At 49.2% G+C, this 18,174-nt stretch overlaps 1 protein-coding gene across 5 annotated transcripts in view; it reads left to right on the top strand.

Annotated features, from left to right (window-relative positions):
• The window catches only part of B3GNTL1 (UDP-GlcNAc:betaGal beta-1,3-N-acetylglucosaminyltransferase like 1), a 928,550-nt gene that overhangs the window by 847,360 nt on the left and 63,016 nt on the right, over nucleotides 1–18,174 (top strand). For all 5 annotated transcript variants that reach the window (XM_068262529.1, XM_068262527.1, XM_068262525.1 and 2 more), the window contains one exon: nucleotides 12,247–12,382. In XM_068262529.1, coding sequence (XP_068118630.1) covers nucleotides 12,247–12,382 — 136 coding nt within the window. The remainder of the gene's footprint in view (nucleotides 1–12,246; nucleotides 12,383–18,174) is intronic.

Below are 18,174 nucleotides of genomic sequence, written 5' to 3'. Positions count from 1 at the left end.
GGGAATATCCTATTACACGATGCACACGTTTTCTCGCTGGGTTCAACCGCGTCACGGCTGCCAACCTCTGTGTTATATTCATCTGTGATGCAAACGCATGCAGAAACTCACATTCCTGCATGCATTGTGTAGTGTGAATGTGTGAGTGATCCCGTAGTCCAAAAAGTGAAGGTTGATCCGCACGTCAGTGAAAAAATACCTTTATTTCAGTCAGGTGAAAAATCATGTTGGTATAAGGAGTTTTATGCCTGATTTTTCACTGGATTGAAATAAAGCTATTTTTTCACTGACGTGCGGATCTACCTTCACTTTTTGGTCTTCTGAGGTCTGAGCAACCTGCGCTATCTGTGGATAGAGGTCTGTGCGGAAAATTACCTTCCATCCTGACCCTGTTGTCCTATTTAAAGGGAACCTAAACTGAGAGGGATATGGATGTTTCCTTTTAGCCTCTTGAGGACTGCAGGGCTAAACCCCCCTAGTGACCAGGACATGTTTAGTAAAAAAAAGGCCACTGCAGCTTTAAGGCCAAGCTGCAGGGCCGCACAACATAGCACACAAGTGATTTCCCCCCCCTTTTCTCCCCACCAACAGAGTTCTCTGTTGGTGGGGTCTGATCGCTCCCCCCAAGTTTATTTTTTTATAATAAATATTTTAGTTCGTGATTTAAAAAAACGAAAACAACTGTTCCTTTAACACCCTTCCCTCCCTCCCCCCCCCCCCCCCCCCCCCAGCCAGCCAGCCAATCATGGCGATCAGCTCTCATAGGCTTCACCCTACGAGAGCTGATCGCTCTCTTGTCCCCCATCTGCTGATCGCAGCGCTGCACTATATAAATAGACGGCGATCACGCCGTCTAACAGTCTCCCGAGCGGCAATAGCTGCTTGGAGACTGAAGGCGGGGCGGAGCTCCAAGCAGGAGATGCGCGCGCAGCCTGCGCGCAATCTCCTGCAAAACAGAGCCCCAGGACTTTACGCCAATCGGCGTTAGGCGGTCCTGGGGCTGCCGCCGCGGCCACGCCCATCGGCGTGACGCGGTCGGCAAGAGGTTAAACAATACTAGTTGCCTGACTCTCCTGAATCACACACCTGAAACAAGCATGCAGCTAATCCAGTCTGACTTCAGTCAGAGCACCTGATCTGCATGCTTGTTGAGGGGCTGTGGCTAAAAAGTATTAGAGACACTGGATCAGCAGGAGAGTCAGGCAACTGGTATTATTTTAAAAGGAAACCTAGAGAAATGCACCCTGTATGTACTTAGAGAGTTTAGCCTGTCTTAATCCCCCCTCATCTGTAACTAAAGTTGTAATTTAATCTCTCAGCTGTGTCAGTTGACTGCCCTGGCAGAACAGCTAATTTGTAAACACAGGATGTTAACAATATGTCTGCTTCCATGAACGCAGGAAGTAGACACACTTCAAATTTATTGCAGGATTTGTATCAGCGTAAGGCCCCGTTCAGACTGCAGAACGCAGACCGTAACGCATGCGGACCGCAACGCGTACGAACGCACGCCATCCGCGTTCGTATGCGTTGCGTGGCTGATCCCATCACTGAAAAGTGAATGGGACAGCCATGCGTTTTTACAAAAAATGCGTGCAGCATGCGTTCCCGGACCGCACAGGTCCGGAACGCATGCAGTGTGAACATCAGACATTGCACTCTATGCAATGTCTGATGTCGTGCGTGTCAGCCACCTGCACGCGTTTCCAAAACGCGGCTGGAAACGCGTGCAGTGTGAAGGGGGCCTTAACAAAAAAGCAAGAAGTTTTGAGTCAGGATGATAACATTTATTGGCTAACTTAATTTTAAGAATTAAAACCTCTTGGAGACTGCAAAAAACTTGAGACTGGGGTGGACGTTCACCTTCCAGCAGGACAACGACCCTAAACATAAAGCCAGGGCAACAATGGAATGGTATAAAACAAAACATATCTATGTGTTAGAATGGCCCAGTCAAGGTCCAGATCTAAATCCTATCGATAATCTGTGGCAAGATCTGAAAACCGCTGTTCATAAACGCTGTCCATCTAATCTGACTGAGCTGGAACTGTTTGCAAAGAAGAATGGGCAAGGATTTCAGTCTCTAGATGCGCAAAGCTGGTAGAGACATACCCTAAAAGACTGGCAGCTATAATTGCAGCAAAAGGTGGTTCTACAAAGTATTGCCTCAGGGGGTCGAATAATTACGCACACCCCACTTTGCAGTTTTTTTTTTTTTGTTAAATGTTTGGAATCATGTATGATTTTCGTTCCACTTCTCACATGTACACCACTTTGTATTGGTCTTTCAAGTGGAATTCCAATCAAATTGATTCATGTTTGTGGCAGTAATGTGACAAAATGTGGAAAACTTCAAAGGGGTCGAATACTTTTGCAAACCACTGTCCCAGCATTAGAGATCATCTTATATGTAGGAGCAACCGTATATAAAACACTGTGCAGATATTGACTTGTGGGCTGTGCAGGCTATTGTGAAAAGCAGGGGCCAATTTGCAGGCTATTGTGAAAAGCAGGGGCCAATTACAGAAGCAGGGAGATGAGTACTGTGTATGGTGAAGCTTCTGTTGGATTTGAATGATATATCAGAGGAGGGATGTGTAGGGATGCCGGGAGTCCCATCAGCGATGATGGAGGTGTTATGACACGAGGATCTCACACATCCTCACCTTCTGTAACTGTGTACAAGTCGAGACGTAGTCTCTGCAGTCAGACGTCGCTGATCATTGACGGATCCTTTTATGAGTGTGCGAGAATTACGCTGGGGGCCATTTCACATGCTGAATATGCGCGCTTCAGAACACATGACTCTGCGAAAATCGCTTCGCTCTGTAACCCTCTCCGTGCCCGAGTGTCTTTGAACACCGCTGCCCATGTATAGTACTTCAACCCCCAACACAGCAGAGCAGGACATGCTGGTACTTGTAGTTCTGCACCATCAGCCCTGACAGTGAACCTTGATAGACCAGTGGTGCGTCAGATGATGGGGATAAGGCTCTGATAAGCGTCTGACCACAAGGCAGCGCTCTTGAGCTGATCCTATAGAATTGCCTAGTGGCTGTTTATTTGGTTGTGACGTCTGCAAACATTGCACAACATCTATAAGGTGACAAATATATATATAAGACAACAGTGGTGACTCTGCAGTCTAGGTGGTGACACTTGTAGGGAGCATCGGAGGGAGTATACGGAGAAAGAACGCTGACAAGTCACCTGTCCTGTTATCTGCGCCATTTCTTTCCAAAGCCCAATAGGCGGTAATGGTGCCGGAAGAATGGACAGAATCCAACGTGCTGGACTCCAGTACTCGTGTCCTGATGGTCTACTGCGGCTGCTGTGTAATCCGCAAGGTGTCCTGACGATGTACTGCGGCCGCTCTATGCTGCACAAGGAGTTTGGTTGGCCGATGATGGAAACAGCTGTCGCTCTTCTATGGGAAATATATACAGCTGTGTCGTACAGCCAGAAGATGGATTTCAAAAGTTTTCATAGGTCATGCTGTCCCTACCCTGTGGAATGCCTTGCCCAACTTAATCAAGACAACTCCAACCCTGGAGGAGTTTAAATGAAAACTGCAAAGCCACCTGCTTAGTCTGGCATTTATGATAACATGACTCTTCTCCTGTACACATCACTATGTACTGATCTGAGACAAGCTTATACACTTTCTACAGGAGAATATGGCTTTGCAAATGCTTCGTTGTTGAAAGTGATTGCAGTGGAGTTTGGTTGCTTTTGGGTTACTTTGCTACGGCTTATGCCGTCTATGGTGAAAAACTCCAGTACATCTGAGGAATTCTCTCTTCTCCGTAGAGTCTTCCATTCCACTCCAGCCCTTCTCCATCATTCTGGCACCTTTCTACCATTTTTACATAATTCCAGAGTCCTGATTTGGAGAACACATTAGTGGTGTCAGATCAGTACATTTGTGGAATGATGCGTTTGCTGAGGTTTAGGATTCCGCTGAGATGAGCTGATACATCAGAATATGTCGGAGTCCTTCCTTTGGATCCACGTTCCTTGGTATAATCGGTTTTGTCCCTGTCCTCCAGCGATTGTTTCCCATCTCGGATGACTCGGAGAGGCTGCCAAGTTTCTGCAATCATTAGCAGCTCCGCTCTAATTGTTTTCTCTTCTCTCCACCGAGATGCCACTTATGTAACTTCTGCCGCCTCAGGGGAAGAAAGGATTGCGAAGCGGCAAGACAAGAAATCAGTAGCTGGGAAAGTCAGGTAAGGTGAAGGTCAGGGTGTGGCCACTGGGGGTCGCTATCAGTAACACGGGGGGGTGTTTGGCAGCACTGTGTCTCGGAAGCTGTGGCTACAGGTCTCTGGCGTGTCAGTTTGGGTCGCTGTGTTTGGCAGCACTGTGGCTCGGAAGCTGTGGCTACAGGTCTATGGCGTGTCAGTTTGGGTCGCTGTGTTTGGCAGGTTCTGTGGCTCAGAAGCTGTGACTGCAGGTATCTAGTGTGTCAGTTTGGGTCGCTGTGTTTGGCAGGTTCTGTGGCTCAGATGCTGTGGCTACAGGTCTCTGGCGTGTCAGTTTGGGTCGCTGTGTTTGGCAGCACTGTGGCTCGGAAGCTGTGGCTGCATGTCTCTGGCGTGTCAGTTTGGGTCGCTGTGTTTGGCAGCACTGTGGCTCGGAAGCTGTGGCTGCAGGTCAATGGTGTGTCAGTTTGGGTCGCTGTGTTTGTCAGCACTGTGGCTCGGAAGCTGTGGCTACAGGTCTCTGGCGTGTCAGTTTGGGTCGCTGTGTTTGGCAGCACTGTGGCTACAGGTCTCTGGCGTGTCAGTTTGGGTCGCTGTGTTTGGCAGGTTCTGTGGCTCAGAAGCTGTGGCTGCAGGTCTCTGGCGTGTCAGTTTGGGTCGCTGTGTTATGCAGGCACTGTGGCTCGGAGGCTGTGGCTGCAGATATCTGGCGTGTCAGTTTGGGTCGCTGTGTTATGCAGGCACTGTGGCTCGGAGGCTGTGTCTGCAGGTCTCTGGCGTGTCAGTTTGGGTCGTTGTGTTTGGCAGGCACTGTGGCTCGGAAGCTGGGAGTGCAGGTCTCTGGTGTGTCAGTTTGGGTCGCTGTGTTTGGCAGGCACTGTGGCTCGGAAGCTGTGGCTGCAGGTCTCTGGCGTGTCAGTTTGGGTCGCTGTGTTTGGCAGCACTGTGGCTCGGAAGCTGTGGCTGCATGTCTCTGGCATGTCAGTTTGGGTCGCTGTGTTTGGCAGCACTGTGGCTGCAGGTCTCTGGTGCGTCAGTTTGGGTCGCTGTGTTTGGCAGCACTGTGGCTCGGAAGCTGTGGCTGCATGTCTCTGGTGTGTCAGTTTGGGTCGCTGTGTTTGGCAGCACTGTGGCTCGGAAGCTGTGGCTGCAGGTCTCTGGTGTGTCAGTTTGGGTCGCTGTGTTTGGCAGCACTGTGGCTCGGAAGCTGTGGCTGCAGGTCAATGGCGTGTCAGTTTGGGTCGCTGTGTTTGGCAGCACTGTGGCTCGGAAGCTGTGGCTACAGGTCTCTGGCGTGTCAGTTTGGGTCGCTGTGTTTGGCAGGTTCTGTGGCTCAGAAGCTGTGGCTGCAGGTATCTAGTGTGTCAGTTTGGGTCGCTGTGTTTGGCAGGCACTGTGGCTCGGAAGCTGGGAGTGCAGGTCTCTGGCGTGTCAGTTTGGGTCGCTGTGTTTGGCAGGCACTGTGGCTCGGAAGCTGTGGCTGCAGGTCTCTGGCGTGTCAGTTTGGGTCGCTGTGTTTGGCAGCACTGTGGCTCGGAAGCTGTGGCTGCAGGTCTCTGGTGTGTCAGTTTGGATCGCTGTGTTTGACAGGCACTGTGGTGTGGAAGCTGTGACTGCAGGTCTCTGGCGTGTCAGTTTGGGTCGCTGTGTTTGGCAGCACTGTGGCTCGGAAGCTGTGTCTGCAGGTCTCTGGCGTGTCAGTTTGGGTCGCTGTGTTTGGCAGCACTGTGGCTCGGAAGCTGTGGCTGCATGTCTCTGGTGTGTCAGTTTGGGTCGTTGTGTTTGGCAGGCACTGTGGCTCGGTAGCTGGGAGTGCAGGTCTCTGGTGTGTCAGTTTGGGTCGCTGTGTTTGGCAGGCACTGTGGCTCGGAAGCTGTGGCTGCAGGTCTCTGGCGTGTCAGTTTGGGTCGCTGTGTTTGGCAGCACTGTGGCTCGGAAGCTGTGGCTGCAGGTCTCTGGCGTGTCAGTTTGGGTCGCTGTGTTTGGCAGCACTGTGGCTCGGAAGCTGGGAGTGCAGGTCTCTGGCGTGTCAGTTTGGATCGCTGTGTTTGGCAGGCACTGTGGCTCGGAAGCTGTGGCTGCAGGTCTCTGGTGTGTCAGTTTGGGTCGCTGTGTTTGGCAGCACTGTGGCTCGGAAGCTGTGTCTGCAGGTCTCTGGCGTGTCAGTTTGGGTCGCTGTGTTTGGCAGCACTGTGGTCTCTGGCGTGTCAGTTTGGGTCGCTGTGTTTGGCAGCACTGTGGCTCGGAAGCTGGGAGTGCAGGTGGGAGGCAGGTGATTTTCCCGCTGTCGGTTTGAGGTGAATCTTCTCCGGGATCCAGACACAGAGCTCATTCTCACAGTGTAGCGTGAATGGCTGGAAGGCGTCTCCCCTCTGCTCCGCAGTTTCCCCTGCCTGAGCTGCACCTGTCCTGGCTCTGATTCTGGGAACCGCCGTTCTTTCCTTTCCCTCAGCTCTAATCACATGAAGAGGCCTCAGGCAACATGGTAGCCAGCAAATGTTCCTGGCACAGAGGATTCTGGGTACACGGGGAACCAGCCTCTCCTGTGTACCGGTGTAACCTGAATACAGGTGGCAGCCAACATCAAAGCGGGAGGATGGGATCATTATCATTAATATTACAGGAATGGCAAAGAATACCTTTATGGAAGTGAGAACAGTTACATCTTGTTCATAAATGGTGTCAAAACTAGATTCATTCCAAATTGTAGTTTTATATACACTGCTCAAAAAAATAAAGGGAACACACAGTTAAGACATCCTAGATCTGAATGAATGAAACGTTCTTATTAAATAGTTTGCTCTTTACACAGTTGAATGTGCAGACAACAAAATCACACAAAGATTAGAGAGGGATATGGATGTTTCCTTTTAAACAATACCAGTTGCCTGGCAGTCCTGCTGATCTCTTTGGCTGCAGTAGAGGCTGAATCACACACCTGAAACAAGCATGCAGCTAATCCAGTCTGACTTCAGTCAGAGCACCTGTTCTGCATGCTTGTTGAGAGGCTGTGGCTGATCGCATTAGAAACACATGATCAGCAGGAGAGTCAGGCAACTGGTATTATTTTAAAAGGAACTATCCATCGCCTTCTCAGTTTAGGTTCCCTTTAAAACAAGACAAAATGAGGTTCAGTAGTGTGTGTGGCCTCCATGTGCCTGTATGACCTCCCTACAATGCCTGGGCATGCTCCTGATGAGGTGGCAGATGGTCTCCTGAGGTATCTCCTCCCAGACCTGGACTAAAGCATCCACCATCTTCTGGACGCCCCCCCCCCCCCCCCCCCCCCCAAATGTCCACAAACTGCTAACTCACTGCACCCCCACCCCATCCCATGTCTCTCATTCCCCCTGCTTTGGCAATGCCTGTATTGAAGCTTGGTCATGCCAATAAAGCTATTTTTGATGTGATTTGATCTGTGCTGCAACATGGGATTGGTGGATGGAGCGAGACATGATGTCTCAGATGTGCTCAATTGGATTTACATCAATGTAGGAACTGCTGACACACTCCAGCCACATGAGGTCTAGCATTGCCTCGCATTACAACCCAGGGCCAACCGCACCAGCATATGTTCCCACAAGGTGTCTGAGGATCTCATCTCGGTATCTAATGGCAGTCAGGCTACCACTGGCGAGCGCATGGAGGGCTGTGCGGCTTCCCAAAGAAATGCCACCCCACACCATTACTGACCCACTGCCAAACCAGTCATGCTGGAGGATGTTGCCGTCAGCAAAACATTCTCCACGGCGTCTCCAGACTCTGTCACGTGTGCTCAGTGTGATCCTGCTTTCATTTGTGAAGAGCACAGGGCGACAGTGGCGAATTTGCCAATCTTGTTGCTCTATGGCAGTGTTTCTTAAAGGGACTCCGAGCTCTGGCTAAAATAAAAATTTTCACTTACCAGCGGCTTTCTGCAGCCCAGTGCTGGTCGGGGCGTCCCACGCCGGCCTCCTGGCTCTTCTCCCCACGGCTGTCCATATAGGGCTGTCCGGCGGCTCCCCGGGCGACACTGGCCGAGTGTCGGGGCTCCTTCTTCCGCAAACCTCATCAATGACGTCGCACGCCGGCCGCCGTGATGACGCGAGGCGGCCGGCGTGCGACGTCATTGATGAGGTTTGCGGAAGAAGGAGCCCCGACACTCGGCCAGTGTCGCCCGGGGAGCCGCCGGACAGCCCTATATGGACAGCCGTGGGGAGAAGTGCCAGGAGGCCGGCGTGGGACGTCCCGACCAGCACTGGGCTGCAGAAAGCCGCTGGTAAGTGAAAATTTTTATTTTAGCCAGAGCTCGGAGTCCCTTTAACATTGTATTGGTATGTACCCACCAAGTACCCCCTCGCATAGTAAACATTATCACAAGTACCCCTTGACAAATATATAGTTAATCGTAGTACATGATAATTGATTCTAAACCATTTGCAGTCATTTACCTTTGCTTTTAATTATCTAAAATACTAATCTGGTGTTGTTTAAATAAGATTTATCATTTTCTAAATCTCTAAATTTGTTATTCTTGGTTAAGTTTATCAGGCCGAGTACCCCTGGAACCATCAGAAGTACCCCCTGGCAGGGCCGGCGCTTCCATAGAGGCAAAGGAGGCAGCTGCCCCAGGGTCCCAGAGCTTGTAGGGGCCCCCAGTGGCTACAAGAGGAAAAAAAGAATTTTCAAATCGGCCTTATAGTTTTTGAGAAAATCGATTTTAAAGTTTCAAAGGAAAAAAAATACACATTTAAAAACCTGCCGACTTTAATGATTAATAGCAAATCCACCTTAAATGCTAGAAACTCTAAATTTGCAGGATATGTTAAGGAGATCATTAGGAATAAGAGGAAAAAACTATTTTTTTCAAAAAGACCTTATAGTTTTTGAGAAAATCGATTTTAAAGTTTCAAAGGAAAAAGTATACTTTTAAATGCGGTAAATGTAACTTTTAGTAGCAAACCTAACGGTAGTGTAATTTTACATGTATCAAAAGAAAGAGCAATACATTTCCTGACGGGGTTTCCAGGGGGTTTATACGCAGCCGCAGCGCTTTGGCCAGGGATCGCTATACAGCCGCAATATGGCTGCATGAAGATCCATGGCGTTTTTTCCTATTTTCCCAATTTTTTTTATGTTTAGAGTGTGGGAATTTTTTTTTTTTTTTTAAATTATGTGGGGTCCCCCCTCCTGAAACTTTTTAACCCCTTGTCCCCCATGCAGGCTGGGATAGCCAGAATGTGGAGCTCCGACCGATTGGGACTTCACACCCTGACTATACCAGCTGCAAAAAAGGTCCCCTAATGCCGATTTTTGTTCCGGGGTATATGTTGGGGGGGCCCCCCAGGTTTATTTAGCCCTGGGGCCCCATTGTTGATTAAACCGGCCCTGCCCCCTGGGGTACGCGTATCACATGTTGAGAACCTAGGCTCTATGGCAAATGCCAAAGGTCCTACATAGTGTTGGGCTGTAAGCACAATCCCCACCTGTGGACGTCGGGCCCTCATACCCCCCTTAGGGAGTCCTTTCTGACCATTTGAGCAGACACGTGCGCATTTGTTGCCCGCTGGACACATTTTTGCAGGGCTCTGGCAGTGCTCCTCCTTGCACATAGGTAGAGGTAGCAGTCCTGCTGCTGGGTTGTTGCCCATCCTACAGCCTCCTCCACGTTTCCTAATGTACTGGCCTGTCTCCTGGTAGTGCCTCCATGTTCTGGACACTACATTGACAGACACAGCAAACCTTCTTGCCCCAGTTTGCATTGATGTGCCATCCTAGATGGGCTGCACTACCTGAGCCACTTGTGTGGGTTGTGGACTCCGTCTCATGCTCCCACAAGAGTGAAAGCCCTGCCAGCATTCAAAAATGATCAAAACATCAGCCACCCATTGTCTATTCCATTTGCACAACAGCATGTGAGATTGATTCTTAATCAGTGTAGCTACGTTAAGCTTCGTACACAAGTCGGACTGTAACCAGCTGCCAGTCGTCAGACCCGCCCGCAGGGCAGTCGTTCTGGCGACAGTTTGCCGGTGTGTACAGTCTGTCGTCAGGCTGATAAGGCTTGTTTTGACCGTTCCACCAATCGGATCAGTCAAAACCAGCCTTATCAGCCTAACGACAGACTGTACACACCAGCAAACTGTCATCAGAATGACCTCCCCATTGAGTTTTCAGCCGCAGGGATGCGGCGTTTTAGGTACTGCAATCATGCTAAAAAGATTTTTCAAATAAAAAACATGATTTTAGGAAGGCTTCAGAGTCTCTTTAAGAGTCACTCCCCCCCCCCCCCCCTTTTTTTCTTCTGCAGTATATTTATTGTTTATGGATATTTCGGAACAGCTAAAGGTAATTTATTACCTTTTATTTCAGTAACATTGTCTTCAATAAAGCCCTTTGTAGTGCAGAACAGTTCAGAGTACATGGCAGAGAAGTGGACAGCGCCCACAGAATTAAGGACCACCAACATGAAAAATTGTACAATTTAAAATGCATACATATAAAATTACAATTTTCCAAGAGTAAAAATGTATTATATTTTTGTTTCTTATGTTGCTCTCACTTGCAGTAGATTATAAAAAAAGCTGACATTTTGGACTAGTCCATCTCCTCATGGCATATTCTCAATATCTAATTTATTCTTTATAAAATCACTTCCTGGAAAAGATCTACTGTATATAAAGATGCTGGCCAGCTTCCCTACTCGTTTGCCCATGACTTATCAGTCCGCTGTTCAGTAAGTGGTTTTGTATATAAACAAATGCCTGAGAATCACCCATGAGAAGATGGACTAGTCCAAAACCTGTCAATTCTCAGATTTCCACTGCCTAGATTACCCACTCCTCGCAAAGTGTGTGCATTAAAATATCCTGTTTGACCTTTTAGCTGCAAACGGATTGTTGTAAGGCATCATTTGTATCTGCTGTTGCCGTGCACAAGCGAAAATTTCCGACACAGCTTACTAGTCAGTGATTGGTGAACAGGAACATGTGTTGCCTGAGCCAATCAGTGTCTTTGAATAAACCTTCTTGGCTTCAGCCAGAAGCAATGTTCATTTATTAAAATGAATGTAAAAAGTTATGTAAAAGCATTTACACACTCCCTGTGAACACAAGATAAAGTGTGTAGAGCCATCTAGTGGACAAAAAAGTAACATGTAAATAAAAACACATTACAAAATACATTCCCTATATTTTTACATTACAAAATACATCCCCTATACATCACCCCCCCTTCCTTTTCATAGTTACCACAATAATACACTTATAAAACAAAAAAGCCAAAGTAACAGTATTTAAAAAAAATGCATGCATTTTTTTTAAAAATATGTATGTCATTAGGGTATGTAATTGTTACTTTTGCAAATAAGGGTTTGTAATTATTGATGGGGTACAGTGCAACATCACAAAACATACACAGTACTTTTATTTCCAAATAATATACTGTTACCATACATTGATCAAGAAACATCACTTAAATGTTGTGATAGCTGGGACAAATGGGCAAATAAAATGTATGAGTTTTATCTACAGTAGCATTGTTTATTTTAAAAACGGTAAGGGATGTGTTACTTGATTGTGTTATCATGCCACCCTATGCCTACCCAATGCCTAGTAAACACCATACAATTTTCTGTTAGATTTTTCTGTTAATGTTTCAGAAATTGATCGGAAATCAGATCGGACATGTTGGAAATAATCGATCTGCCAGAAAATCTCATAGTGTGTACCTAGCATAAGGTTTGATTAGTGCCCCATCCAGCCAGTGTGACAACCAGGAGTGATAATGACAGCAATAAGTCAGTAATAACTACTTATCACTGACTTATCACCACTTTATAAATAGGTTCCCGATTTCTCTTGCCTGAGCAATTCTCTTTACTGCTATCACCTGTGAGTGATAAATCCCCCGAATCTGCATGTGTATATATAAGCTGTGACTTTCAATTTTTGTGATTATTTAGAGTGCCTTTGCAGAGTGAGTTTTAGGTATCCGGTGTACAGCCCCCCCCCCCCCCCCAATTTGTGTGACAGGCCATCTTATGTCTGCTTCTATCTTCCAGGGAGACCATCTGGGAGCACCGCGTGAGGTTCCTGGAGGAGCGAGTCCTCTGCCACTGGCCAGCTTTCACCATATGGAACGCCGGTAAACAAGGGAGGAAGCTGTATCGCAGCCTGTCACCTGGCAACAGAGAAAAGGTGAGTGAGGGGGTCAAATTGATAGCCACTATAGCTCTGTAATCGCAGCCTCCATAGCCATGTAATGCAGCCTTCATAGCTCTGTAATGCAGCCTCCATAGCGCTGTAATGCAGCCTCCATAGCGCTGTAATGCAGCCTCCATAGCGCTGTAATGCAGCCTCCATAGCGCTGTAATGCAGCCTCCATAGCGCTGTAATGGCAGCCTCCATAGCTCTGTAATGCAGCCTCCATAGCCCTGTAATGGCAGCCTCCATAGCTGTGTATTGACAACCTCCATAGCCGTGTAATGGCAGCCTCCATAGCTCTGTAATGGCAGCCTCCATAGCCCTGTAATGCAGCCTCCATAGCCCTGTAATGCAGCCTCCATAGCTCTGTAATGCATCCTCCATAGCTCTGTAATGGCAGCCTCCATAGCCCTGTAATGCAGCCTCCATAGCTCTGTAATGGCAGCCTCCATAGCTCTGTAATGGCAGCCTCCATAGCTCTGTAATGGCAGCCTCCATAGCCCTGTAATGGCAACCTCCATAGCCGTGTAATGCAGGCTCCATAGCCCTGTAATGCAGCCTCCATAGCCCTGTAATGCAGCCTCCATAGCTCTGCCCTGTAATGCAGCCTCCATAGCTCTGCCCTGTAATGCAGCCTCCATAGCTCTGCCCTGTAATGCAGCCTCCATAGCTCTGCCCTGTAATGCAGCCTCCATAGCTCTGCCCTGTAATGCAGCCTCCATAGCTCTGTAATGCAGCCTCCATAGCTCTGTAATGCATCCTCCATAGCCCTGTAATGCACCCTCCATAGCTCTGTAATGGCAACCTCCATAGCCCTGTAATGGCAGCCTTCATAGCTGTGGACCTCTCAGCTGCAGCCAGTGAGGAGATCGTGGAGGTGCACGATGTAGAGGCCAGACATCACCAGCAGCAAAAGCACAGATGTGGGGATGCAGGATGTAGAGGCCAGGCATCACTGGCAGCATAAGCACAGATGTGGAAGTGCAGGATGTAGAGGCCAGACATCACTGGCAGCACGAGCATAGATGTGGAGGTGCAGGATGTAGAGGCCAGACATCACTGGCAGCACAAGCACAGATGAGGAGGTGCAGGATGTAGAGGCCAGACATCACTGGCAGCACAAGCACAGATGAGGAGGTGCAAGATGTAGAGGCCAGACATCACCTGCAGCACAAGCACATTTGAGGAGGTGCAGGATGTAGAGGCCAGACATCACCTGCAGCACAAGCACATTTGAGGAGGTGCAGGATGTAGAGGCCAGACATCACCGGCAGCACAAGCACAGATGAGAAGGTGCAGGATCTAGAGGCCAGACATCACCGGCAGCACAAGCACAGATGAGGAGGTGCAGGATGTAGAGGCCAGGCATCACTGGCAGCACAAGCACAGATGAGGAGGTGCAAGATGTAGAGGCCAGACATCACCTGCAGCACAAGCACATTTGAGGAGGTGCAGGATGTAGAGGCCAGACATCACCGGCAGCACAAGCACAGATGAGGAGGTGCAGGATGTAGAGGCCAGGCATCACTGGCAGCACATGCACAGATGAGGAAGTGCAGGATGTAGAGGCCATACATCACCAGCAGCACAAGCACAGATGAGAAGGTGCAGGATCTAGAGGCCAGACATCACCTGCAGCACAAGCACATTTGTGGAGGTGCAGGATGTAGAGGCCAGGCATCACTGGCAGCACATGCACAGATGAGGAGGTGCATGATGTAGAGGCCAGACATCACCAGCAGCACAAGCACAGATGAGGAGGTGCAGGATGTAGAGGCCAGACATCACTGGCAGCACAAGCACAGATGAGGTGCAGGATGTAGAGGCCAGACATCACCAGCAGCACAAGCACAGATGAGGAGGTGCAGGATGTAGAGGCCAGACATCACCAGCAGCACAAGCACAGATGAGGAGGTGCAGGATCTAGAGGCCAGACATCACCAGCACAAGCACAGATGAGGAGGTGCAGGATGTAGAGGCCAGACATCACTGGCAGCACAAGCACAGATGAGGTGCAGGATGTAGAGGCCAGACATCACCAGCACAAGCACAGATGAGGAGGTGCAGGATGTAGAGGCCAGACATCACTGGCAGCACAAGCACAGATGAGGTGCAGGATGTAGAGGCCAGACATCACCAGCAGCACAAGCACAGATGTGGTCCTCTTGGCTGCTGTGGAGGTGAGAGATGTTTATACACATAATAATCCAGCCAGATGTACAGCCATGATGGTGATAGGAGATTACGGTGTCACCCGCACTGTTTTCCTTCAGTAAAACCACAAATAAGCGGCTTGTAAAACCGATTATGTCTTCACTTGTCAGACCACACATGATGTCACAATAGTGAGCTCAGGTGCGACTTTCCTGTCTGCCATGATGGCGAGATGATTCAGCACCAGAGGTCATGTATCTAACAGAATCTGGCTGTTGTCGTCTTCATCCTCAGGATCCGCTAAAAGGCAATAAAAGGTCTCTTACTATCCACCCACCCCTTGTCTCTCCTGCGCTTACTACCCACCCATCCCTTCTCTGTCCTGCTCTTACTACCCACTTATCCCTTATATGTCCTCCTTTTACTATCCACCTATCCCTTCTCTCCCCTGCCCTTACTACCCACTTATCCCTTATATGTCCTCCTCTTACTATCCACCTAGCCCTTTACTGTCCTGCCTTTACTATCCACTCATTCCTTCTCTCTCCTGCCCTTACTACCCACCGTCCCTTCTCTCTCCTGCCCTTAATTTCCACTCATTCCTTCTCTCCCCTGCCCTTGCTACCCACCCATCCCTTCTCTCTCTTACCCTCACTACCCACACATCCCTTCTTAGTCCTGCCCTTACTACCCACCCATCCCTTCTCTCTCCTGCCCTTACTACCCACCCATCCCTTCTCTGTCCTGCCTTTACTACCCACCCACCCAGTCTCTGCCCTGCCTGTACTATCCACCAATCCCTTCTTTGTCCTGCCCTTACTATCCAACAACCCCTTCTCTGTCCTGCCCTTACTAGCCGCCCATTCTTTCTCTGTCCTGCCCTTACTATCCGCCCATCCCTTCTTTGTCCTGCCCTTACTATCCGCCCATCCCTTCTTTGTCCTGCCCTTACTATCCGCCCACCCCTTCTTGGTCCTGCCCTTACTATCCGCCCATCCCTTTTTTGTCCTGCCCTTACTATCCGCCCATCCCTTCTTGGTCCTGCCCTTACTATCCGCCCATCCCTTCTCTGTCCTGCCCTTACTATCCGCCCATCCCTTCTCTGTCCTGCCCTTACTACACACCCATCCCTTATTTGTCCTGCCCTTACTACCAACCCATCCCTTCTCTGTCCTGCCCTTACTACCCACCCATCCCTTCTCTGTCCTGCCCTTACTACCCATCCATTCCTTCTCTGTCCTGCCCTTACTACCCACCCATTCCTTCTCTCTCCTGCCCTTACTACCCACCCATTCCTTCTCTCTCCTGCCCTGAGGGCTCATTCACGCCTGCAGATCGCCAAACGCTAGCGATTAGCACTAGCATTTTGCGCGGGTGATCTTTCAGCGAAACTGGACTATTCCGCATTTTCAGAGCGATCGCGGTCTGCACTTTAATAGCACTGTACCGCGATCGCTCCAGAATTGCCTCAAAACTGCTGCAGGTAATGCGTTTGCGATTGGCGCTAATCGCAAAACGCCCGCGATCGGCGCCAATCGAGGCAGTGAGAACACTGCCATAGGGTGAAAGCACTAGCGGTTTTAAAAAATGCTAGCGCTTTGGTGATTAGTGGGAATCGCCCGCTAATCGCCTTAGTGTGTATGGGCCCTTACTATCCACCCACCCCTTCTGTGTCCTGCCCTTACTACCCACCCATCCCTTCTTTCTCTTCTACTCTTACTACCCACCCATCCCTTCTCTGTCCTGTCCTTACTACCCACTCACCCCGTTTCTGCCCTGCCCTTACTATCCACCAATCCCTTCTCTGTTCTGCCCTTACTAGCCACCCATTCTTTCTCTGTCCTACCCTTACTATCCACCCATCCCTTCTCTGTCCTGCCCTCATTACCCACCCATCCCTTCTTTGTCCTGCCCTCATTACCCACCCATCCCTTCTTTGTCCTGCCCTTACTACCCACCCATTCCCTTCTCTGTCCTGCCCTTACTACCCATCCATCCCTTCTCTGTCCTGCACTTACTACCCACCCATGCCTTCTCTCCCCTGCCCTTAATATCCCCCCTCGCTTCTTTCTCCTGCCCTAACTACCCACCAATCTCTTCTCTGTCCTGCCCTTACTACCCACTGTCACAGGGCCCCTAGTGGCAGGACCGCAAAATGCCTCCCAATCGGTTTCAGCACACAGACCATGCAAGCTGTGGTCGCAATCGGTGTGCAGAAACCGCTGGAATTTTGGCAACAGACCGAGTAGAAGGGAGCCTGTGAGTTACGGTAATACAATTTACACACTATTTCAGGGTATAACTGCCATCACCTCTGTTACCATGGGACAGAGGAGCCCACTGACTTATTCTAGACCTGCAAATAAAACGGTTAAACACACTCTATTCTGTCTAGCTAGCAACAATAGTAGCGACTCTTCAGAAACCAGGGTTCAGTTTGTGCGGCTGAATAGCAGGGTAGCTGAATAAATAAATGACGGTAGCGTCGTTTATTAAATATGCAATATGAATAATTAATATATACAGAAAATCGTTAAAATCAACAATTATAGAGACAAATAATAGCACAGTATGAAAATAAAAGGGAGAAAATACTTAGGTTCGTGGAAATATGTCCTTCTGGGAAAACTCATAAAAGTTCTTGGTTTCAGCTCAGTTCAGTTCAGGAGCAAAGTTCAGACAAGATGGCCACCACTGTTCCTCAGAGTGGCAGCATGCTCCCATGAAGGTGGAATTTGGAGGAATAAAGGAGGAGTCCCTCGCAAACACTTTTGACTGATCCCCATCTTTGGGTGCAGTCTCAGGTCCAGCCCAGGGGCTGGACAGGGTGTGGTTAACTCCCTGGGTGGGTGCCTGGTGAGCACCAAATATGACATTTTCCATATCTCGGCTTACGCTACCCGCACACACTTAATGGCCACAGATGTTCCTCAGAATATGACAGTTCATATGACATCAAACTTGGGTGCTTTTGCATGCCCGGTTACGAAGTAGCGGAATACCTCGGGTTCTGGGTATGTCAGGGGCCTCAATTTAATATCAAAATATTCACCAGATCCGGACCAACAGAATGAGATAACTTTCACATCTCTCCTATGAACGGTATTCCTTAAACCGGCGAAAAATCATAACTCCATGCATTCCTAAACTGGATCCATGGCTCTGGCAAGTCTGAGCCCTGGCTGGGGAAGCTTCCTCTGGATGAATGGACTTTTGGTGTTTCACACCTCTGGCTAATTAACAAGTCACTGGCCAGGAAGGGAACTCTTTTGTTCATCTTAATTAACCACATGGACCTTTTCAGTGAGCATACTTGCTCTCATGAAAAGAACTGTGCTTCCACCTATGAAGACAACAGGGACCCCAGGCTTGACTGCAGATAGCCACAGACAGACAATCTATGGCGGGCAATGCAACGACAATCGGTGCAGTAAACCGATTGCGTTCTAGTTTCTCACGGCTCGTCCGCCTCACCCACCACCGCATCTCTGCCCTGCCTTTACTGCCCATCCATCCCTTCTCTGCCCTGCCCTTACTGCCCATCCATCCCTTCTCTGTCCTGCCCTTACTACCCACCGATCCCTTCTCTGTCCTGCCCTTACTATCCACCCATCCCTTCTCTGTCCTGCCCT

Source organism: Hyperolius riggenbachi, chromosome 12 (assembly GCF_040937935.1).
Source record: "Hyperolius riggenbachi isolate aHypRig1 chromosome 12, aHypRig1.pri, whole genome shotgun sequence".
Classification (NCBI taxonomy): Eukaryota; Metazoa; Chordata; class Amphibia; order Anura; family Hyperoliidae; genus Hyperolius; species Hyperolius riggenbachi.
The sequence above is the reverse complement of the archived record's forward strand: the minus strand, read 5'-3'. Positions and strand labels throughout refer to the sequence as shown.